The sequence below is a fragment of the Pristis pectinata genome, chromosome 3 (genome assembly GCF_009764475.1).
Source record: "Pristis pectinata isolate sPriPec2 chromosome 3, sPriPec2.1.pri, whole genome shotgun sequence".
NCBI classification, from domain to species: Eukaryota; Metazoa; Chordata; class Chondrichthyes; order Rhinopristiformes; family Pristidae; genus Pristis; species Pristis pectinata.
The window spans coordinates 13826629-13852741 of record NC_067407.1 but is presented as its reverse complement, the minus strand read 5'-3'; the positions used below and the strand labels follow the sequence as shown (position 1 = coordinate 13852741).

Below are 26113 nucleotides of genomic sequence, written 5' to 3'. Positions count from 1 at the left end.
TACAGGCTCCAAGCAGTCTAGATTACCACATGCCCATTATAAATTCACTATTTCAGTACACAATACTATCAATTTAACATCAGTTTCCCATTACAGTGGTTAATTTCAATCACAAGATTGTCCAACACAAAACCCACCTACTTACTGCTGCCAAATATGAGGCTTTTTTTCCCCTAACCCAGTTCTTACTGTCACAACCCCACTGATATACTTATTGTTTTAAACTGAACAGCTGAGCCACAACCTTGGAATTTCTCTAATCTGGGGCCTTAATCATAAGAAATGACAAATATAATCAACACTGAAGTCACTACGTTGTGCTCATTAAATGTGGCTGATAGAGATCTCATGGCAAAGCACATCGTTTACTGCTGCTTATATATAAAGAGAGAAACAACTTGCATATGTGCAGTGTATTCCATGCAGAAAAGGCACTCCGAGGCATTTTATGGAAGAGGCAAAGTAGTTACTGGGGCTTTATATGAGAATATAGAAAGATGACTGAAAGACTGATTGGAAAATAACCAAAGTTTTCAAGTATAGAGAGCCACGAGGAGGTTGTTAGGATGGTTGTCCAGAGAGGAGTTGTGATTCGATCAAAAACTCTTCCATCAACTATCCAATGGCAAGAGTAGCAGCAATACTAAAGTCAGACTGTTTCCAAGACAAACATACACATCTATTAAAACTGCAGTTCCCAAAAAGGATAGCCATCAGCATTTAAAGATAACGTTTAAAATGAGTGTGTGCCCTCTGAAGTTCCAGTTTCAATCATTTTCACTGAAAAGTTGGCAGAAATGCCAGTTTCGGTTCTCATTTACGAACACAACTGAGTAATTAAACAGGTACTTACAGCTGCATCAAGAACATATGCAATAAACATAAAAGCAACAGGCATTTTCATAGAGTTTAATGTTTTGGGACATATGCATCTGAAATAAAATTATAAACAGAGTTTGGTAGCTAATTTTTTCTCAAATCTGTAGGGCACAGAAAGTCTAAAAAAAAACCTCAAGTAATAATTAAAGCATGTTTACACAAACATTTTAAGGGTGACTGTAATGATAATCACCAAAGAATATAAGCAGCAAATGGAATAAAAAAATCAAATGGCAAACAAGGCATTGGTACTTCTGTGTTTGTAGTAACAACGGATGCAATTCTTCCCGTTTTCAAATAAAATTTACATCCATTTTCTTATTAATTGAACTAATGACATGAATTTCACACCCAAGTTCACCCAAAAACATTTGTGTAGACATGGAGAATCCTATTGGCCCCACTGTAGCATTGACCATGCTATCAACCATCGTGTTCCCTTGGTTGGAAGGAATACTGTTTGGTATTGAAGTTTTGGAGAGGAAAATAAAATTATTTTAAATCACTGAAGGCATGCACTTCATGTCTTTTAATAAAAAGCAGATTAACAATCAAACTCAGAGCAAGTGACTGAAGAAAGAGACTGAAAAAACAGCAGTGCTCACAAATAACATGAAGAAATTGAAAAACTTGATTTAAGGAACTGGCTGGTTAGTTTTAGCAGAAAATTTGGAATGTCTTGTCCTGCATTTCAGTGGTTATTCCACAGAATGAATACAGATCATTAGTATAAGTATCCTAACAAGAATTACATCCCTTCAAAGAATGGGTGCTTCAAAGCCTTTTCTGCAGTTATTCTGGTTGCTGGGTTCAAATCTAAAAGCTTATCTAGAAGGTCATAGGCTAGATCTGGAACTCCACACCAGTTCTTCACATCTGATGATTCAGCTTTGTTTTTGAAATCAGAGTTCCACTGAATATCCTGCTTCACCTTTCTGGGCTGGTTCTGAACCTCTTGTGTGCATGACGAAGAAGCAATCTTTTTTGTTTCATCATCCTTTGCATCTGGAGCTGGCACTGTGCCTGAGCTATGTGAACAATCCACTGGCTCACTCCTTTGGTTTGATTTTCTTCCACTCAAGCAATGCGTTCCTCGGAGTCTTTCACACAAAGTCCTCAGATCCAACTTCGGACATTCCTTGCTGCACGACACAGCTTTACCTAGAATACAGAAATAAGATGCATCTATTCTAATCCTTTACATTCAAACAGTATATTTTCATTAAACAATGAAAACAAAGCATGAATTTTCTGACGTATAAAAATAAATATTTTGGTTAAACTGCAACATATGCTTTAAAATGAGGGTTGACAGCATTGTAAATATTAATTACTATCCTGAAGTGCAGTCTTCACTCTTTATACAAGGATCAGTCACCACATGCAAGTGCACTGCTGCTATCTATTACATTTGGGGATGAGATGCATAGTTCACCGACAAACACTTGCAGCCAAACATTTAACATTTTGGTAAACATAGTAAGTAAATGAGTGGGTGAAGAGGGGAAACCCTTGCACTAGCTCCCAGTCTATTATTGTACCCATCACATTTTTCCACTGTATTTACTTGCCACAGCAAGCTCCAATCTATTTCAAAGCAGTTCTACACAAATGATTCAAAGCAGCTATTGTGCACTCTGATATTTTTATGTAATTTGCTTTAATTTTTGAGTATGGATAAAACAGCATCCAAGATTAGTGGAGCTGCCAGTGTCCCCCTCCAGATATAAAAGAACAGGCTTCCTATTGGGTTGCAAAATCTTTGCTAATGGAAAGTACAGGAATGGAAGGATGTAATGAAAGTCTTCTGTACCCTCTGAGAATGGAATAGCTTGTGCAAAGACTTGTTCTCAAAGGCAACCAGCCCAATGGTACACATGAACCAATTAGTAAATGTGATATTGGATGCATCCTTAGAAGTTTGCTGTGTGCAAGTGGCATTTCTGGGCGATCAACAGTTTTTGCACTCTGATTACTCTTAGCGAAGATGTTACTAAATAAATGCAAACTCTTATCACACATAACTGGCAAAGACTGTGGGGAACCGTATCGGCATACTGGGAAAAGGAACAATGCCGCTATTTGCAACCCATCTTATAGCTTCTACCAGCAAAAGGCTAACGCAGTATGACAGTCTGTCAGCTGTAATTTGAAACTTAGTTCCACTTTCCTTTAGGCATAGCAGAACTTTGACTTAGGACGACAGTGCTGTTGAGTGGCGTAGAGAATGAACTCCATAGTAACAACCTCACGTGGCACCAAAGGGCAGAGGCATGGCATTTTATGTTCCTGATTATGCCCATAATTTAGTTAGGGCTTCTTACCATTTTTCCTATACCTTAATTCCTTATCTTTCAACACCTTAATATTCCTTTTTAAACATTTCCAAAGTTTTTCAGATTTTACCCACAATGCTACCACTGTAGCACTCTTTTAAGGGTTCCCTTTCCTTTAAATTTCACATACACCCTTTCTTGCTATACCATAGCCTTGATGACACATCTCCAAGTTTATACCTGAAGCAAACTAAAACTAGGCATAAAGAATCATATATTTGGGCCAGTAAAAACAACAAAATATTTCTAATCACTATATCCATCTTGGATTATTTTCTTTATTATTATTGTCACATGCTGAGACGCAGTGAAAAACTTTGTTTGAGTGCTACCCAGACAGATCACGCCAGACATAAATACAATGAGGTAGTAAGAATACAGAATTTAATGCTGCAGTTACAGAGAAAGTGCACTGCAGGTAAACAAACAACCAAAGTCTAGGGTGGCCTCCAAGAAAATGATGTCTTCCTTAAATCTTCTACCTTCAGGGCATTTTGCTGACTGCATTAATTATTTCACACACAGCAAACACTGATATTTCCATCAGTGATCTGGACTTTGCCAAGTAGGGCATTTTGACCTCCCAAGCTTCAAGTCTTCTGAAAAGGGCGGCACAGAGGAGTCAGTGGTTCAACAAACATTTGGACTAAATTCCACAAACTCCCTTATTTTGAAAAGGATATGTTTAATTCATTAGATTGTGTTGCCAAACCAGGCCTCCAGATTTGATGTTTATCTGTTATTTTTGGAAGCCTTGTATCTTTGGAAAGATAAACTATAAGGGGGAACCCAGTGGTTTATAAAAGGTTCTTGGAAAAATTGTTTTCTCATAGAGTCAACTGGTACAGAAATAGGCCATTAGGCCCATCACATCCATGCTGGCCATCATGTACCCACCTATACTATTCTCATTTTCCATAGATTTCTATGCTCTGGCAATTCAAGGGCTCAGCTAGACATTTCTCTTGCCCCCTTTCTGATGCTGAGAGATTTGTCCTCAGCAGAGGCCTCACCTTTGTGCCCCTTCGCCCACACCTCTACTAGTTCCGGGCCCGTCATGTCGTTGAACTCTTTGTCTGTCGCCTCCACCTGTGTCTGTGTCCTTGCTCCGTACCTCCTCTGCTACCACTCCCCATCTCTTTCTCCGTTACCTCAATGACTGCATTCGGGCTGCTTCCTGCACTCGTGCGGAACTCATCAATTTTAAACACCTCCCCCCAACGCATGCTGCTCGACCGACTTGAGATCCTCCAGTGAATTGTTGCTTCTGTTGTGAGACTCGGTCTGCACCACCCTGCTCAGGCAATGTGATCCTAATTTCACCCACCCTCTTGGAAAAATGATTTTCTCAGATCCCCTCCTACCCCTTAAACTTGTGCCTAGTGGTTTTAGACACTTTTGCAACGGGGAAAAGTTCCTTATTACCTACTCTAGCTATTCCCTTCATAATTTGTATACTCAGTCAGGTGCCCCTCGCCTACACAGTCTCTCACCATAACTGAAACCCTAGACAACGTTTTGGCAAACCTCGCCTGCACCCTCTCCATTGCAATCACATCCTTCCTGTAGTGTGGTGCTCTGAACTGAACACAGTACTCCCGCTGTGGCTTAACCAATGTTTTTAAGGTTGTACCATAACCTCCCTGTTATTTATTCTCTGCCCTGGTTAATGAAGACAAGTACCCCATACTCCTTAACCACCTTATACATTTGTGCTGATGTCTTCAAGGATCCTTGGACTGGTCCACTTAGGTCTCATTGTTCCTCAATACTCCCTAGGGCACGACCATTCACTGTATACATCCTAGCCTTACAAGATGTAACAAAATGCATCACCTCACACTCATCAAGGTTAGATTTCATCTGCCGTTGCTGTGCCTATCAATACAGTCCTGTCGTCTTGAATGGCCCCCTCACTACCACCAATTTTCTTTTCATGTCATCTGCAAACTTATTAACTATATCTCCTACATTCACAATCCAAATTATTCATGTATATAACAAAGGGTAAAGGTCCTCGCACCAATCCCCACCCTCAATCATTGATTACCAAGCCAATTTTGGATCCAATTTGCCATCCTGCCCTGGGTCCCATATGGGACCTCGTCGAAGGTCTTACAGAAGTCCATGTAGACCTCATAACCATACTGTCCTCAAGAATACACCTCGCAACCTCTCCAAAATGTTCAGATGGGATCACTGCCTAACAAAGCCATGCTTTAATCTTTGATTAATCCCTGCTCTCCCAAGTGTGGATTAACGCTGTTCCTCATTTCTTTCCAATAACTTCCTATGTTCGGCTCACTGGTCTGTAATTACCCAATGATCAAAATTGCTGTTGTTGCATAATTTGTCCAAAGTCCTACAAGTTCCACATTCCAATTCATTTCTGACGAATAAAAAAATCTTGCATCAGTCTGGCTTAACTGGTAGCACTCTTGGTCAGAAGTTACAAGCTCAGAACTATTCAAGAGGTGAGCGCAAAAATCTAAGCTGACACTGAAACATAACACTCAATGCCATACTGTTGGAGCTGCAGCCTTTTGGATGAGATGTTAAACCTAGGTAGTATTTGCTATCTCAGGTGGAACCATTTCAAAGAAAGTAAGGGAGATATCCCAACACATTGAGAAACAAAGGACTGCAGATGCTAGAATCTAGATGAAAAATGCAGGAACTCAGCAGGCCAGGCAGCATCTGTGGAGAAAAGCAGGCGGTCAATGTTTCAGGTCAGGACCCTTCTTCAGGACTGAAGATAGGAAAAGGAGAAGTCCTTTGAGGTGCTGTTCCTCCAGTTTGCGCTTGGAATTCTCCTGGTAGTGGAGCATCAAACCAGCCGACAAAGGTGGTGCCATGGTAGTCTGGCATACTGACCTCTACCTTGCAGAGGCCAGACGCCAACCCTTGGACACTTCCTCCTACCTACCCCTGAACCATGACCCCACCAAGGACCACCAGGACATTATCTCCCGCACCATCACTGACTTGCAGCCTAACGGCATGAACATTGAATTCTCCAACTTTAAGTAATCCCCACATGGCCCCGCCTCCCCCCCCCACACCGACCCCCAACCATGCCTCTTCTTCCCTTTTCTAGCCTCTCCCTCTTTTCTACCCCCCCCTTACCTTTGACCCATCCCCCGGTGGATCTGCTCTCCCCTGCACCTGCCTATCACTATCTCCTACCTGCATCTACCTATCACCACCTTGTGCCCACCCCGTCTTCCCTCTTTTGCCCATCTATTACTGCTCTGCTTTTCCCTCTTATATATTGGACTTCCCCTTTTCCTATCTCCAATCCTGAAGAAGGGTCCTGACCCGAAACACTGACCACCTGCTTTTCTCCATGGATGCTGCCTGGCCTGCTGAGTTTCTCCAGCATCATCGTGTTTTTTATCCCAACACATTGCCTCCTCCTTACACCTTAGTCAATATTACTAAAAATATATTAGTCTGAAATTTATGCAGAAAATGCTCAGTTCCACACAACTGATCATCTATTTCAAGTCCACAATTTTTAAATGGCACACATAAGTTTGGAAATTTTGTGAAGTTCAAAGACATGCTCATTCAAATTGCTTGATAGCCAATTCAGCCTGGAAGCATGGCTTCAAAGGCTGCCACAGCATTTCTGTAGCCTTGCTGATCAGTTCAGTGCCACCCATCTCAATGAAATTCTTGTCTGGAGACCTTTTCCAGGGAAGAGAAGGTTAAGCAGGTAGTTGAGCAGCAAGCTGCTCAAGGAAATTCTGGGCCAATAACTAGTCATTATCATTTAGTGTTCATAGAGTTGGTTTCCACATAACCTAAAATCACAACAGTAACTACATTTCAAAACTTATATATTGGTTGTGAAGTGACTTGGAACATCCTGAGGTCATGAGAGGCACTAGAAGTTTAAGTCTCACTTCCTTGTTGAATTCCTTTATGTTTCATTGGTGATTATTTCATATTTATGTCTTTTGCTTTTGGACCTTGCTCACAAATGAAAACATCTTCTACATATGAACCTTATCAAATCCTTCATAGTTTCAAAGATCTCCATATGGCACCCGAAACAGAAAAACACTTACAACAGAAAGCAGACCTGGATCGGTGCTCATTTCGTAATGGTCAGAACCCCTCCTACAAAGATGCACATGCAAATCTTTCTGAAACTTCTCCACATCATTTCTGTTACAGAATTTTGTACACTGTACTCTAAGTGTGGACAGTGCAAGATATCATGCCAGTTTAACTTTTCTGTTTGCAATTATATTTTCCTACTGCCAGCTTCCACCCAATGGGAGCTGCATCAAATTATCTGAAATTCCTTTCACTTAGGACCATTACATCTGGCAATCTAAAAGCCCATAGGCAATATGCTCCATGCACTGGCAGTGCCTTACCGCTATATAATTAATAAAACATGTCTGTGCGCCCACAAGGAACTGCATCAAACTTCATAAGTCATTTCAGAAAAGAATATTACATCTGGCAGTGAGAAAGCCCATCATTATGACTTAAAAAGGGAGTGTGCTAATTCAATGACCATCCACTCCATGGAACAATTTATTAAACAAAACTTGCACATCTGCAAACAAAACCTATAAATAATCCATACTAGATGTAGTAACAATATAGTTTTAAACAAATCCTACACAGTTTCAAACTAAAGGCATATTTAGTATCTTGCATGAAAGAAACAACATTAACCTGTGTTCTTTGCATGTGGTAGTCTCAAGTGATTCAAGTTTGGAACAAATTTAGTCATTATCAAAAACTTCAAATTATATGTGCAGACCTGATACTAATATTTCCTTCGAATAAACTTTGGTAAAAGGAGGAACACTTTTTTGGTATTCTAATAAACTACATATTTTGTCAGTTTCCATGTCAATTATGTAAGGTCTCTTAGAACTACTCCTTACACATTTAAGTACAAAGATTTTGGTCAGTTTACTTGGTTAAATATTGAGAGTTTGTCAAACTTTCCAGCTCTCTTCAGTTTCAAAACATCTATACTAAACCTTCCAATACTGCCAGATAATTTTCAGAAGCTATAAAGCCTGTTATTAATTTTCCTAATGAAGTCCTTGCTTCCCCCCACTCCCCAGGTTCCTCACACTTTGCATCTTGCCTTACTTCAGTTAAATTTGACGGAGATACTTGTATACATGCAAGCAAGGGATGTTGTTAGCCTTTCTTTTTCTGCAGTTCAGAGAAGCTCCTTTCACTAGTCAGACAACGTCCCAATCTCAAAGAAACATAGCTGGAATCTGTCCTGTACTTGTGTAAGTCAACATAAGATACACCATACATGATGACGTATGCAACTTCAACATACAGTGTCACTCCACTGCTAGCCTATTGATAAAACAGTGATTACAACTTCCTACAATTTTTCCTTTTCCTATTGTGTCTTGAGGGTGATGCTCAGGCCGGAGTAGAATTTCATAAACATTAGCAGCATGAGGCTATACATCAGCCAAAAATAGTTTTCCCAACATTTCAGCCAGAGAAGCAAAGTCTTGATCATTCACAGGTTAGAAAGCTATCACCTCTTCAAAATTCACTGACACTGCCATAATTCAGTGTATTCCCAGTGAACTCAAGAGGAAGCCAAAATGGATCATGCACTGGCTAAAGGTAGAAATAATGATATATTTCAAAAGAGAAATGTGGGGAGAGCTGATTGGAATCACTAAAGAATAAAATGAACTAAATGGCAAGAGGCTGGGGTGACACAAGAAAATATTTGTAAATATATTATTTGTTCAATTGTTAACATTAAGCTATTTTGTCTGAAATATTTTCTATTGTTCTGGTTTAACATAAAGGGGAAACTGTTGAGCATAAATACTGGTAGATATTCAAAGAATATTAAAAAACATCTGTGGCAAGTATAACTATTGCCTTTGACATATTATTCACATGAAATTATTGGACATTTACAAATAATTACTGCTCATTTTAACACACCCCAACATCTTTTAGAAACAAACAAAATACCCATAATGATTATTTTTCGTAAATTTGATTTTATGAATACTTATTACATACCAAATAATTTAGCAGCCTGGATGGTTTCTTTCGATCCACGAATAGTCATTATCTGTGCCAATGCAGTTAAATCATCACTGGCTTTGAAAAATGGATATCGGGCACTCAATAAGGAAAGGAATACAACGCCTGCAGACCACATGTCGATAGCTGCAAAGTAAAGCATAACTTGGGTCTATGCATAAAAGCCATGCTAAAAGCAACTAATTTCTTACAGATATTTTAAAACCTCTGCAATAGAATTTACAAAGCTTAAAAAGCTGTTTTCTGAGGTAGAGCAGTAATTTTTGTTGCTAAATTTTGCACTACAAACAAAAAAAAGCCAGCATATTTCTGTAACATATTGGGCACTGTCACATACAAGTTTTAAAACAGACATCCCACAAGATGAACACTGATGTTGAAGCTTTTATGAAAATCTGCCTTTCATTTGCTGTGCCATGATCAAATAAGTGTCTCAATTGACTTTTATATTGATTTGAAAAAGGGAACAAATTGCAAAGTTCAATCAGACTTTAACTAAAAAAAATGGGTGTTTAGTTGGACTGGTTAACATTTATTCTATTTCAACCCACCAAAGATTTTTCTGTTGACTAAACGCTCTGCCCCAGATGTACAGTTGATGTCTTTGGTCTATGAACACAACATTGAAAACTATGTGATCAGAAATTTACTTAAAGGGCCAGAATTTGAATTCAGAGGCGAGCTGGCTTCTTCTGCACAAGGCACAAATTTACCTGGAGCAATCCAGGCAACCAGAAGTTGCAGCAGAGGGATGGCTAGATCTCAAGGAGGGAGGTTGTGCAGGCTGATATGTGTGACATACGGGTTGTATTCTGAGGGGGGGGGGGGGGGGGGGGTGGAACTGCCAAATGTTCAATATTTCTGACATTCAAATAAAAAACTTATTAAAAATTTAAGTAAAATCCTATATAATTGGAACAAAACACTTGTTACTCAAATCCTCTTGAAATAAAGGCAAATGTACTATCTGCAGTCCCTTGCATCTCCAATATACCTTCTGCCTTTAACTTCTGCTCTATCTGCATCTTAACTTCCATTGATTTATGTACACAGACACCTAGGTTCCTCTGAAAATCAATAATTTTCAAATCTCCCACTATTTAAAATGTACTCATTTATATTTTTTTCCTGTCAAGGTGGATGACAATTTTTTTCCCCACATTACATCCCGTTTGCCACGTCCTTATCCATTCACTCAGCCCATCTGAATCCCTCTGAAGCCATGCAGTTTTGTATCACTAGCAAACTTGGGAATACTACACTTTATCCAAATCACCTCTTCCAAATTATTTATCGTTTGAACAGCTGGGGCCCCAGTACTATCCCCACAGTACCCCACTAGACTGCCTCCAAGCCCATAAGTAGCCAATTTCTCTGTTTCTATCCATTAAGCAATCCTTAATCCATGTCAGTAGACTACTCCTAGTACTGTGTTCTCTCATTTTGTTTAATATTCTCATGTAGCCCCATATCAAAACCCTTCTGAAACTCCAAATATACCACACAAATTGATTTCCCTTATTGGTTCTTTGCTTTGTTGTCACTATTTTAACAGAAGATTCCAGCATTTTCCCCACTACTGATGGCAGGCTAACGATTCAGCAGTTTCCTATTTTGTCTGTCTTTTTTCTTAGTGAGATTACACTTGCTACCTTCCTATCTGTGGGGACCTCTTTAGAATCAATGCAATTTTGGAAGATGAAACCAGAGCATCCACCATCTCCAAAGTCACCTCCTTTAGAATCCCAGGAAGCAGGCTATCAAGTCCTGGGGATTATTGCCTTGAATAGAGCATATCAGATGGAAAATAGAAATGGATTTCAAAACTCAAAAAAAGATCTTGTGTTCATTTGAAGCTAAATCTGAAACATTCCTAGTTTGAAATATTGGACCAGTTTGAATATTTTCTGAAAATTCCAGAGTGAAAAATGTTGCATTAGACATTCTTTAATGTAAATGCATGGTGCTTATTTGAAAGAAAAAACATAAGACATGCATAGATGACATTTAGTTTGTATGCATTTGCTAGCTCAAGATTATCTATGTTACATCTGCATGCTGTGACAGTAAAATCAATTTAAAATGGTATTTGTTTTATTAGATCATAAATAACACACATTTCAAAAGTTTGGTTCTCTTTTGGTGCACAAGGTGATTACCTCTTAATTAAATTTATGAAATGAACTTCAATACTTTTTTTAAACTGCTGTGAATAAAACCCAGTATGTCAAATATCTGCAGCGTTAAAACACATCCTTAAGGGCCTGATAATTAAAAGCTTAATTTAGGCCCTCACAACAAAAATCATCATCTCTCTGAGAATGAGAAATTTGATGAGCTATTCCCCAGTTTGCCTGTCCACTGTTGATGCCAACCCACAATTAACCAGTTCTGTGTAAAAGTTCTCAATTTTAACTTTCTGCCTATTTTTGGTACCAAGGGTAACACTGGAAAGGTAACATTTACAGAAAAGCCAAGTGTCTGAGTTCTCTTCAACAGTTGCTTATAGATCTGTCTTTCGATATTCTATCGCGTATGTGGCATTTTAGGAGACAAAACACCTGTTGGTGTTTCTTTACAAACTTAGAAAGAGAACTTTGTCAGTTTTGTACTAACACGGATACTTCCTTTGTACTTTTCTCAGTCCATGAAATGCAGACTTGGGGCAAGAAATACATCTAAGTAAGTGCCAATGAAAAATTGAATGCCAGCAATTACACCAAGAAACAAAATATGTTGATCCTTATTTACCTCAACACCTGGACAAAGTCACAGTCCCTAATATTTCATCAAAATTGGTCTATTTGGATAAAAAGACCAGCATGTTGAGCTCTCCCCGGTTGCTTTATGACCTGCACAGGCAAATGTTTCCTCTCAAGGGGAATGTACAAAGTTTTTTTTTGAAGAAATTTTAAGGAAAAGGGTGATTTAACATAAATACTGCAACTACCCACACCCCTTTCCCCCACCACATTTCTTAAGTTTTGGTTTCCTGTTGAAGCCAAATAAAACACTCATTTTAACCCTTCCATACCCAATGTCTGATGTGGGCACTTCATTAAGACTTCTGGAGCTCGGAATCCTGGAGTACCTGCTCTTGGGGCCACTTGCTGACGTCTAACAAAAAAAACATTAATTTTATTAAATGTAAATAACCTCTTAAGAAACAAGAAAGATGAAGTTAAAATTAGTTCACTTTAACATACTAATTAAGTGGACTGTTGCAAAACTCAGATTGTAAACTTCAACATATTTCAAATAACTTCTGACATATGCACTTGGATTGTTTTTAGTACCACTAAGTTCTGGATAAGTAGATCTTCCATTTCACTTCTTTGCAACTTTAATTGTACCCTGGACTCGAATTCAATTTTCAGTATGCATTTCATTGGTAAGGGCAGCATTTATTATCCACCCCTAAATGCCCTTGAGAAGGTAGAGCTGACTACCTCCTCAAAACACTGCAGTCCTGGTGAAGGTTGTCTCATAAACCTGCTGGGTTGGAAATTTCATGATTTAGATCGTCAGAATTGTGCGCAACTTGGAATGGGAACTTCCAGTGGTGTTGTTCCAATCTACCTATTGCCCTTGTACTTTTGGTAGCTGAGGTTATGGGTTTAGCCGGTGTATAAACTGCAGAGCATTTTGCAGAAGGTAAACACTACTGTCACGTGTGCCAATGGTGAAGGAAATTAATATTTAATGTGGTAGATGATGTACCAATTAAGGGGGCTCTTCGTCCTGGATTAGATGTGGGTATTGCGCTCATCCAAGTATTCAACACACTCCTGAATTATGCCTTGCAGATAGTGGAAAGTTCTTGGGACGTCATGAGGTGAGCCACTCACAACAGAATACCCAGCTTATGACCTGCTCTTATATTTTTTCCCCCAGTTTGGCACCACTGGCAAAACCAGCATTTATTGCCCATCCCTAATCGCCCTTGAGAAGTTGGTGATGAACTGCCTTCTTGAACCGCTGCAGTCCTTCTGGTGAAGGTAGGTTGCAGGTTTGGGAGGCGTTTTTGGGGTAGTCTGGGTGAATAACTACAGTGCATTTTGCAGATGGTACAAACATACCAGCCACTGTGTGCCAGTGGTTTAGGCAATCAATGTTTAGGGAGGTTGATGGAGTGTCTGCTTTGCCCTGGACAGTGTTGAGTTTCTTGAGAGTTGATGGCACTGTACTCATCCAGGCAAGTGGAAATTATTCTATCATACTCCAGACGTGCCTTATGGATGGTGGAAAAGCTTGGGTTTCAGATGGCGAGTCACTCACTGCAAGATAACCAGCTTCTGACCCATTCTTGAAAGGCTAGTGGTTATTTATGTGGCTAGTCCAGTTGATGTCTGATCAATGGTGACCCCCAAGGATCTTGATGGTGAGAATTCGACTATGCTTGTCTTTGAATGCCAAGAGTAGGTGCTTAGACTTCCTCTTACTGGAAGAGGCCATTGCCTGGCACTTCAGTAGCGTGAATGTTACTTGCCACTTATCAGCTTATTCCTGAATGTTGTCTGAGTCTTGCAGCATACAAACAAAAGCTGTTTCATTTTCCAAGGAATTGCAAACAGAGTTGAACATTATGCATCATTACTGCAGTTCCTCACAGCTTAACGATGCTGAGGAGGCATTAAAGACAGACAGTGCGGTGAATCACGACCAAGGTTTCAGACAAATCAACAAGGACAAGGTTATATTTGTAACATCAATAAGATGTATGTTACTGTAACAGCATGAAAACCCCAGGATTCTCATCTGGAATTCTAGTTAAAACAAGCATGGATTTGGAAGTGACAGCAGAGTCAAAGACTACATTGAAGAGAGGGAGCTTGGAAGAGGGGCAGCAGTTTGAAGAATGGAGGGGTCAAGAGATGGCTTTTTAAGAAGGTATTTGAAAGGAGAGATAAAACACTTGAGGAAGGTGAAGAAAAACACTAGCTAATATGGAATCCAGGAAGGAAAAGTTTGATGGTTGTTAGAATAAGGGTTAAGGGAGCAAGGAAGATGCAGAAGCAGCTAATCAGAAGGTCCCAATCTTCCACTCTCATCTCCCAACTGTGATGAGCTTATAAAATTCTTGAAGTTTTAAGATGGTTTGCAGTAGAGAAAAGGTGCTGGTGATTATTTTTGCATTCCCACACAATCCTGGAGTTGGAAACAGCTTTGGTAGACAAGATTAAATCCCAATAATACTTGATATGGTTCAGCTAGATTTGGCAGTGAACGACCAAACTATGGTGCGTTCCTTGCATATTTAGGAGCAGCCAAAATGAGAGAAAATAAAGGGTTAAAGGGGGATTTGGGTGACAAAGATAGAAGTGAAGATTTGTTTAAGTAGTTTGATAGCTGCAGAAATGACATGCCCAAGCGAGGGTAAAGGGTGGATGGTTGAAAACACAGTTGTGTTGGGATTTTTCTCCCCTCAGGAATAGACACAGAAGGAAGGAGGTTGGGAAGGAAAAGGGGGATGAGGAAGGAGAACAATACGAAGATGTGACTCAAATGATGGGGAAAAAACAAGACCACACGGTAGTACAGCTGTTGCCTCACAGCTCCAGCAACCTCGGCTCAATCCTGACCCCTGGTGCTGTCTGTGTGGAGTTTGCTGTGACTGAGTGGGTTCCTCTAGATGCACCAGTTTCCTCCCACATCCCAAAGGCATGTGGATCAATAGGGTTAATTACACCTTATAAATTGCCTGTGTGTGCAGGTGAGCGTAGAATCTGGGGGAAGCTGATGGGAATGTGGGGAGAGTAAAATAGGACTAATACAAGATTTGGGTAAATGGATGCTTGATGGTCGGCACAGACTCAGTGGGCCAATCGGGTCTGTTTCCATGCCATAAGACTATGTGAAACAAGAGAGTATTAGATAGTACTAAACTCAGAGAAGATCCTGATAAATTGAAGTGGAGCTTGAAACCATCCAAAAAGTCACAGTGCAAAGTCTGAGGAAGGTAGTTGGTGAAGATATCATGGTAAGAATATTTTTTTTTAAAATGACATGAGTGAATGACAATAATTTTAAATGAAAAGACAGAGGGATGGAACATGACAAATTGCTCAAAGAGAAAGTGCTACAGAAGTGGATGGACAGTACCAGGTGTGATTTAGTGATTAAAGCCAGAATGATGGTGTGAAGGTCGGGGCAGGCAAGTGGTAAATGGTACAACCAGCAAGTTAGATAAACAACAGGCTAGACTGCATAGCCCACATTTCGAATTCAACCAACTTCCCAACAGCTGTACGAACATTTTCTGACCCGGCAGGTGTAGTGGAGCTCCAGGCATCAATGCCACAGCTGCCATGAAGCAGCTGTGGTAACGAGACCTCAAGTGGTGGATCCCGAGACCCTGCCCTGATGCCCTCTCCATTATGTACTTGCGTGCTTGAGGCCACAATGAAGATGGGTATTGCTTCAACTCATTTTTTTCCCCAACTGCTTCTAAATGTTCCGATTGAGACATCTAAATGTCCCTGATAATCACAATCATCTGAAAATAGTTGTTTTTTTTTAAAATAGGTTTATTTATCAACACATTAAGACATTTATCTGATATAAATTAATTAAAAAGAATTTAAACACTTGCTGATCAGTGGCATACAATGGTGAAGTGCATCCAATGCCTCAGCTCCGTACGTATATGTTCTGCTCTTGGATTCAGTGCTGACTTTAGTAGCAGAGCAGGAGGTAGATGAACTGCTGAGTGCCGGCATGCTTTTGATTTCTGCGCTGATATGTGGTAAGTCAGGAACACACTGACCCACCAAGAGGACCTTGCTGGTTGTTCTCTTCTGGATAAGTATATTTTGGCCATAACCCCAAGGTCAACCGCTTCACATCTAAAGTAGTTAAATTTTGAGCAGACTGCCACCTAGTGCAGTGAATGCAGTCAGTTGATGAACTTCAAAAAATATTCCTAATGATTCCTATAGGACTAGATACAATGTGAGTGGAAGGTGGAAACAAACTTGCCTCCAAGGATATCGAGAGAACAGAATGGCAAAGATGAGTTTTTTCTCTTTTCTAAACAGATTGGGTGACAGAATAGTGAATGTGGATCAGAAAGCAAAAGATCTAAGATTGCTCTCAAATTTAAGACTAAAGTCTCCTATTGGAAGCCTTCAACAATAGTGAGCAAAATGAGTTGAAGGAATATCTATCTTGTGCATTGTGACTCAAATACATTATCCTTAATCAGTACTAACCTACAAGTCAAAGATACAAGTTCATAAAGAGGCGTCAGATGCACTAGAGGCGGACATCAAGGCACATTGATGAAGAATAAAGTTGGTAAGCTTAACTTGAGTTTAGTCCATATTATAACGTGCTGAATACACTTTTGTTTCAAACATTAGGTAAATTTATGGTAAGCATTGCTTCCCAGGCTTACAATCTTACTGCACTATTATACAATTTATTGTATTTTTTTCTCTGATTTTTAAAAAAAATTATAATGCTGTGATATTTTAACGAAACAGTGCATTTAGGTATTCTGTGTTTCTTCACAAAGAACTGATTCTTAAATTGTACATGTTACTTTACCTCGAGAGACAAACACTGCATATCTTGTCTGTAGTATAACAATCACACGTCAGGTTTGCTGGACAAATGCTGGGTTTACGAATTAAACAACTTGAAGCACTCTTTGATGATCCTACTTTGCGTTTTGCCACTAATATTTTTCTGGAGGTTATATCTGCTATCTTTGTAGATCTTGCTGGCTGTAAAGAAAGAACTGAGCCTAAGAAAACGGGAGACTCGTGTCCAAACGCAGTAAGTATCTCCATGAGCTGTTATCTAGTGGCTGCCCAATCTGTTCACATGTATCTGCAATCTGGTTTTCCAAACTCACATACAAGTTATGTTAAACTTTGGTTAAATAAGTCTGGTTAAACTCACATCAAGTTATGGAGATGCAACATTAAAATCCCAGAATATCGGCAACTGTTTGTCACTCAGTAAAGAGCAGCTCTTACAGGCAAATTACTTTAAATGGTCAACATCTACTGTTTCACAGAAATTTGCAGAATCCAGCAGACTCATATTATGAGAACAAAAAGGAAGTACTATTAATCACTGTGGAGTCAATACATTAGTTGAGTGCACTAATTCACGGCATATTTTATATTCTGGTTCATACAAATTGGTTTGCACAGAAACTTGGGTGCAATTTCACTTCAGTTCAACAGGCACAATTTGCCATTTGCATCCTCAGAGAAAACATTGCTGCATGATGTTTGTCTGAGGCAGTTTAATAGGTCATTTGCTTTGTCCTCTTCGAATATTGTCAGGCACATAAGAACAGTATTCATATTAGTATTAGAATCATTAAATTTAGAGTATACATAATTAATTGAATTCATTGGGCATTCCCAATTCAAAGGAATATAGGCTTTGATTATATATTGCATCCAAAAGAACATCAACAGCACTCTTAAGAGTGACTGACATAGTGCTGTTTTTAACCTAGCTCATAACTTTAACCATGTTTCAGATGACCAGTGGGCTGTGCAATAAACAACTACCTGCATTTATATAGTTCTCTTAGAGTAGTAAAATGTCATAGGAGCATTACTAACAAAGTTTCAGACAGATCATGCAGGGAGACATTAGGACAGTGCAGCCAATGTTTGGTCAAAAAGGTAATTTTTAAGAATGTTTTAAAGGGTGAGGCAGAGGTGTTTAGGAAGGAATTTCAGCGTTTAGGGCCACGGTAAGGAATGCATGAAAGATCGTGGAGGACGTTGGGGTTGGAGGAGGCTATAGAGATTAAATGGAAATTGCAAAAAAAGTTTGACGGTTTTAAAATTGACTAGTTACTAAACTGGAAAAAAATGTTGGTCAGCGAGTAGGGGATGGCAAGTTAGCAGTGGAACTTCTAGATGACTTCAAGTATATAGATGGTGGAATACAGGTGGTTACAAGTCATTAATGAGGACATCGGCAGATGAGCTCAAGCAGATGTAGAATTACACTGCCAAACTCAACCCCTGTGGTCTTGGTGATGGGATAGGAAATGGTTGAAAGCTTAGTTCAGTGTATATATCACAAATGCTTAAGTTAACAACAGACAGTGCCAGGAAAATGGATGAAGTTCAGATGAAAGATCATCGACCTGAAACATTAACTGCTTCCTTCTCTATACCTGCTGAGTATTTGCAGCATTTTCCTTTATTTTAATTGAATGAAATCAAGAGCCAGGGAAAAAAAGAGTTTATTTAAAGACAGTAATTAAAGACAATAGTTTTAACCTTCCCAACATTAACTTAGGAGGGGATTCAATATTCACTATTCAATAGTTCTTAACGTCAGACAAACTGAGATACTTGACAAACTAAGCTGATGATGGTGAAGCAGAACTGGGAGAAACGAGAGAGCAAAGCTAGAATTTTGGATAACTCAAGGAAAACCTTAACTGATAATTCTCTGGCTACGACTAGAATCAATAAACTGGAAGCAGTTGAGCGTAGTTGCACCCAAATGATCAATAGAGGAGTTGAAATCTATCGGATTGACTGTCAAAGGCTGCAGATGGATCGCGATCTAAGGGATTGTTTATTAGCTTCATAGTTATCTATGACTTTATTAGGAGCCATGGCAGGAATGGAAACCTAATTGGGGAGATTCAAACATTTTAGTTCTGGGAAAAATAAACAGAGATTTGTGAGGTTTGCTTTGGTGAGGAAAGGCAGGTTTGAGATGTGGCAGATGTTTCCAAGTGCAGTCAAAATTGTTCTTTTGTTGAAAGAAAAAGTGACGATAGCAGATAGCAGAAGGGATTGATAGTCATTGACAGAGGAGAACCATTAATAATATCAGTTAACATGGAAACCAGGATGGAAGAGATGGTTAAGCAGCAACTTTACAGGAACAGGGTCATGAGAACAGAAAGCTGGGTTTCAGGGAAGCTCAGAGAGGTCATGAGTGGCAGTGGGAGAGAATATGGAGAAGGATGAGAGAGCAGAACTATAGCCAGCTTGTGGAATCAGGCTTCACTATAGATATCTTTCTTTTCATCCCATCTCAATAACATAACAAAATTAAGGAAAGTGAGGGAGGCTGCAGAGGCAATCATGTAGATGGTTCCAGATAATATCAGATAAATCCACAAGCATGAAATACTTATTGGAGGTCAGAGTGGAGAGGGCATTGGACAAGAACTAAAGAAAACAAATTATCTTTGGAGTCCAGTATGATCCTGAAAAAATAGAGCAATTTTGGTCAATAATGCATGATGTAATTGAGCAAATTTGCTGTTGTTGTAAACATTAAAGTATGTCATGCAGTCCCAAGGCATTCAAGACTGAGACAAACTGGGCAATAATCATGGTGAGGGAGATGGCTTCGAAGTACAATACACCTTGGGAATCAAAAGTTGAGATAAGGTGTGAATGAGCAGATCAGCAACAGCAAAGGTCATGTTAATAAAGGGTCATAGGCTATAAAATGGGAAATCAGAGATGCAAGTGATTAAATGGGTTTATATTCCAGGGGTCTATAAAGAAGTGGTGGGATTCAAAACAAGCAGCAAATGGAAGGAGAGGAAAACAAGTGACCAGGGATGACTTTTACTGTGAGTGACACAATGGAAGAAACGTCATCCGGTAATAGCTTAAAAAGTTTAAAGTTATTATGACAGTCATGTGAAAACTTAACTGTAGAGCCAATGGTGCTAGAATTAATTCCACAGTGCCCAATTCCAAATGGAGGAAGGATTGCTGCTGTATCAAATTACTAAATTGTAGTCATTTAGAAAAAGTATCAGTCAGTATTCAAGTCAGTAAATATTGTATCCAGTTTGGACTGCTATTACTTTAATATCAAGAGTCTAAAATAAAAATCCAGCTGTTGGATCACATACAACACATAAATCACTCAGGTCACAAAAGTATGGCATTAGCTAATAGAACTGGTGTTGATCTCCAAAATACGTACAATGTAAAAATCAGTTGTTTTCAAGGGTTTCTTAGTTCCTTGTTGTGGTCTTCTTACCTTTATACTTGCTCCCTCAATAATTCCAGTGCTACGAACATTCATATTTCTCTCCCCAAATACAGAACGTGGAACCGATGATTCCCCCTACAATAAAAATTTTAGATCTATTTGTGTGCCTCAGAAGGTATGACACATACAATGACATAAATACAGACCAAACAAAACCCTACATGTAATTTTTGCTTTAATGTTTCAATATATGCATTTCTAAACAGTGAAAGATAATGAGTGAAACTGAACTGCATAATGCTGAATGACAGAATCCCATGCATATAGTAGAGGCTGCAGCCATTTGGTGCACTGTCCGCACTGGCTTTAGCCAAGAGCTCCCTACTTAGTCCCATGTCCCTTGCTTCCCTTGCTCCCCTGCCCCCCTTCACCCCCAGTATCCTGGAAATTATCCCAGCGCACAAGCAATTCCTTTTTGATTGTTACCACTGAATCTGCTTTCAAGGAGATCATCATGTCAGTGGGCAAAAAAAAAAATTCTGATCTCCCCTCAGCTTCTTTCACCTTATTTTATCTGTATACTCTAGTTATCAATCATCCTTCTAGCAAAATCAGTTTCTCCTTCCTCCAGTAAAATCTGTTTTCAAACAACTTTACATATTTACATCTTGTTACTGTAGATCCAATAGGCCCAAGTAACTATTCAAAACAAATCACAACATGTGGTCCAGGACTTCATAGATCAAGAATCAAACAAATTTGATCAATCCGAAATAGTTAGTTTGTGCAACGGTAAAAGCCTCTATCTTTGGGATGAACATCTTCAATAACACACTTGGCCGAGCTAATTGCCTCAGCAATTACCTAGTGCAAAAGCTGTTTTTACTTCAACATACCTGACAATCATCATTATTAAACTGTTATGGTAACAACAATGAAATACTGTTTCACTATTAATCACTACTACACATATAATTACCCAATTAATTTTAATTGGTTAATTGGTCAGTAACAGGAATTGGACGCACTGCATAAAATGTCAATGTGCATTCAAGATCCTTGGATCCAAAAAATGAGTATGCCATCAGATGACTAGATGATGGCTAGGGGAGCAAAAATACAAACTGCTGGAGGAACTCAGCAGGTCAGGCAGTATCTGTAGAGAGATATAGGACTGTTGACATTTCAGGTCGAGACCTTTCTTCTGGATACTTTCTAAGGACTGTGTACAGTTAGAGTTGGGGTTGGAATGGAAAAGGAGGAGGACTAACGAGCACACTGGCATTCAGAGATTCCAATAGCATGGGGTTCAGAAACAATAGAAACACAATTTACAGGATTTGGCGTAGAGGGGGAAGGGTGGAGATTGGAAGAGAGGTGACAGGAGTCAAGAAAGCACAAAAGTTAATGGCCAAAATGCTCAAAGCAGTAACAAGGGTAATATGCCGTACAAATAGAAAATGGAATGTACAATGTGTGTAACTGGAGAAAAGGAAAGATCTATGACTGGTAGGAGACTGCAGTACACTGGTCAGACTGCATCTTGAAACATGTCCAGTTTTTGCCGTTCAGCTGCAAGGCTTGGAAGCAATAAAAAGGCATGAAGCCATCCCTTATTATCAGTGAGTGGAGTAATGAGGAAACGCTTAGAGACCTGGACACTATAGTCTTCAAAGATCATACAAAAATGGAACATAACACAGTAAATAGTACAGAAAGGGAAACATGGAAAATGAAAAAAAAACATGATAGTATGGACTCAAGTCTGCAAATGCAGGATCAGTGTTAGGAAAATTTTGTCATATAAGGTTTTGAATAAAACTGAAGAATACAGTTGTTGTAGAATAGCAAGGGCAAAAATCTTGATAATATAATTAAGTAGTTGGGTGGTGTAACAGTATCAACTTGGACATTCAAGCTACAAAACTGTAGAAACAACACGTTAACTCTGAAGGATCAAGCATTCTAAACATCCAATATACCATCAAGGGGAACCCATCAAGCCCCAATATGGCAAACAGATTGATATTAAGATTGAGGGAACACCTTGCAGAAGAGGGAGAGTGCAAATACAGTTTATATTTAACCAATTTATATCTGAATGGTCATTGCATCATTACTAGAAGACCATGGAGACTTATTTTCAAGTTATACAACATAATTGAAGAACATTCTGCTAAGAAGGCTGTGCAAAGATGTTTCCTGGAGACTGGGGTTCCGATTAGGTTTACTCATCCTGTACATTACCACACTGCCAGAGGAAGGCAAGGAAGGTATTGCAACATAAGGCAAGCAATACCTTGCTTGCAAAGTAAGGCAAGTAGCCAATCACATGAATGAAGTACATGATTAATTCTACGAACTTCATACTAAATTACAAGTACATTTTGACATTGTCTATTAAAGAAAAACTTTTGGTGCAAACACAGAACCTACAAGCATTACTATTATTGTTATAGAGTCATAGAGAAATACAGCATGGAAACAGGCCCTTCAGCCCAACTCATCCATGCTGACCATGGTGCCCAGCAAGCTAGTCCCATATCTCACTAAACCCATCCCATCCATATCCTATACGTTTCTACTAAAATTGGTTACGAAAATTAATTTGAAAATCAAGACAGAACCTTTCCAGGTTTAGCTTGCGTGGGGGGCCAGGGCCTTTTCATGGGCTGTTTCTCAGTACTGTGTTGAACCAATGGTTTGCTCGTTGTTACGCTATTAGGAAGCTTATTTCCAGAGCTGGTAGTTGATTTACTCTTCAAGCAACTTCTCTGTTGGTCTTCTGTCTTTACTACTTTCAGAAGCTCAATTTTAGTGTCAGGTGTGCCCTGGGCCAAACCAAAGTCCACTAAAGCATATCTGTAATTTAATGTAAGACAAAAGATTAAAAAGATTAAATAATTTGACAAAAAAGTGAACTCTTCTCTTCACCAAAAGCACTACATTACCTGCTGAGGGACCCAGAAATTCATTCACGGGTATTCAACTGCATATGCTACTCACCCACCAAGACAAAAGCAAATTCATAGACTGCCCCAATGGTATTAGATAAAACCACTAACATTAATCAAAGGAGCACAAAACATTTTAATTGAAAACCACAAGGGAAGCTTGAAAGTCTCATGATTATATCATAGAGAATTTACAACACCAAGGCGGCTATTTGGCCAATTGTCTGTACTAGCCCAAAAAGAGCTACTCAACCCAATCTCATTTTCCAGCACTATGTCCATTGCCTTGCAGGTTATGGCTATTCAAATATATAACCACTATCTAAATGCGATGAATGTTTCCTCCCCATCACCCTTTCCAGCAGCAAGTTCCAGCCCCCAACACCGACTCTTTATCTATCTTTTTGCCAATTATTTTAAATCTATGCCCTTTCATTTTATACGCCTCTGCCAAGGGAATTAGAACATTCTTTCTTTATCTTGGCCTCTAATAATTTTATGCACCTCAATTCACTCTCCCCTCAGCCAACTTGTTCCAAATAAAACAATTCCAGCCAATGCACACTTTGCTCATAGTTACAACCTTCCATAGCGGCCAGATGTCCAAAAATCTCCTCTGCAACCTCTCCTGGGCAATCACATAGAACAATTACAGCACAATTCAGGCCCTTCGGCCCACAAAGCTGTGCCGAACATGTCCCTACCCTAGAAATTACTAGGCTTACCCATAACCCTCTATTTATCTAACAGTCTCGTGAAAGACCCTATCGTATCAGCCTCCACCACCGTTTCCGGAAGCCCATTCCATGCACTCACCACTCTCTGAGTGGAAAATTTACCCCTGAAGGTTAAGGGGTACAATGAAGTCCAAGTCACTGAGGTATTTACAAAAAGCAAAAGACCAAGGGCCTGTGGAACACCAGTCATTACAAAGAGCAATCAACCAATACTCTTTATTTCCTGCCACTGAATCAATCTTGGATACAATTTGTCATTCTCTCTTGGATCCCCATAAGCTTTTACTGATCCACCACGTGGGACTTTGGGAGGTCTTGATAAAATCCATATAGACTACATCAATCACACTGCCCTCATCAACCCTCCTTGTTACCAGCTCAAAGAATTCAATCTAGTTGTTCAAACAAATCCATGCAGTACTTTCTTACAATATCTGGGCCTATATCACAGCATGCTTTCAAAGAAATACCTTACAAAAAAACTGGCATTCAATTAAATTGTGTAGGTTCTCTTTAGCCAAACTATGTGCATTAATTACATAATGACACAAGCATTCTTGAGTAGAAATTCATACTTTTTCAGACGCCCATTGTACAGGAAGTTGCTTGGCTTAATGTCACGATGAATGATGCCAAAGTGATGAATGCGTCTCAAGGCCTTTAGTAAATTAAACATGTACTCTCTCACTTCTTCCAACTTCATTGAACTCAGAAGATCCTGGAAAAGAACTTGCACATTTAAAATAAAAATCAATAATTTCATACTTTAAGTTAATATCGAGGACAGATGCAACAAATGCAATTTGAACCAAAAACTTACCAAAAAGGAGTCATGCTCCAGATATGGCATAACGATAACCACGTGATCATCCTTCCTTAAGCAGTATTTAACTCCCATTACATTGTCTTCACCCCTAAAATAAATAATTTGATTGCATATAACTAAAATGCCTAAAGAATATTAAACAGAATCATCTTTTATCTATAAAAGTTATATTATTCAGTGTGCTAGTTATTCTACTCATTAACATCATAATGTCAAAAGGTTAGCAACATGCAATAAACCATTCTTATTCAGAGGCCAAACAAATTAAGATTCTTTCTTTTAATATAGCAATATTGCTCAATACTGAAATCCACTTGTCAAGTAGTTTGATGTAAACAGACATTTTTATAACTTTGTTCTTAACCTTGTTTAACTAAAGTAGCATTAAATTATAACTGCTTAACATTTGAACAACATTGACTTTATACAGTAAATTACCTCATATCGGATATCTCGTTTGTCGAATACTGGGCTATCAGAGCAAAACTCACAAGGAACATAATAGGAAGGGTGCAATGTCAACAGAAAATGCAAGTTAAAATAACTGAGATTTAGAATAGTTGGAGAAACAAAAACCTATTTGGATTAGCAGACAAGAGTCACATGTAGGCCAATTCAAAGATGAGGTAAACTCCACAGGGAGCTGAAATAGCCAGGGATTGTGCATTATTGTTAACATTGAAAGTGTATTAAATATTGAAAAATACTTCTGTTGAAACACAATACAAATTTCCACTTGCTGTATTATACCAAGTCTAAAGTCATCTGTTAAAATACCTTATTCATGGAAAAGTATTAGATGTAGTGCAAAACAGACGTGCAATCTCCTTGTTAACAACAGCTCTCTTCCTTTCAGATTGGTTACCTTAGTACATCAAGGCAACCTCAGCAGCACATCTGCTCAAACTCACTTCAAGGTCTCTCATTAAGAATGACAATTTTGCACCAGACACAGGATAAACCCTTATCAACAGAACATGCACATTCTGTTTAAATGTACCACTGATTACAAATTTGAATCAACAAATGTACGCCTTTGAGTCTGGTTGATTTCTCATTTAAGCACAGGCAGCACAGCCAACAGGTCACATCTTTCTATCACTTCTGCCTTCAATTTCAACCTCTATTTAAAAGTAGGACCATCAGTTGTGTCAGCAGCATCGCTATTGGGTAATAGTAAAACAATTTAAAAGCCAGAATATATTGGTGTTAATAATCCAATATTCTGGGTTCTCACTGTTGAATAGCCATAATGCTACAGACATCTTCAAAATATTAAAGAACATAAATTTCTTATTAACAGTCACAAAAAACTTCTGCAGATAAGCATGAGCTCCAATTCACTGTGTCACCAAGTGGTAGATG

General features: G+C 39.0%; 1 protein-coding gene across 4 annotated transcripts in view; it reads right to left on the bottom strand.

Moving 5' to 3' along the window:
• Nucleotides 1–895: 895 nt before the first annotated feature.
• Nucleotides 896–26113, bottom strand: part of cdc7 (cell division cycle 7 homolog (S. cerevisiae)) — a 57195-nt gene continuing 31977 nt past the window's right edge. For all 4 annotated transcript variants that reach the window (XM_052012932.1, XM_052012934.1, XM_052012931.1 and 1 more), the window contains exons 5-12: nt 24743–24836; nt 24498–24640; nt 22859–23093; nt 20280–20366; nt 16830–17008; nt 12316–12398; nt 9258–9407; nt 896–2040 (exon numbers count right to left, since the gene is read on the bottom strand). In XM_052012932.1, the coding sequence (XP_051868892.1) occupies nt 1628–2040; nt 9258–9407; nt 12316–12398; nt 16830–17008; nt 20280–20366; nt 22859–23093; nt 24498–24640; nt 24743–24836 (1384 nt within the window). In that variant the 3' untranslated portion in view covers nt 896–1627. The remainder of the gene's footprint in view (nt 2041–9257; nt 9408–12315; nt 12399–16829; nt 17009–20279; nt 20367–22858; nt 23094–24497; nt 24641–24742; nt 24837–26113) is intronic.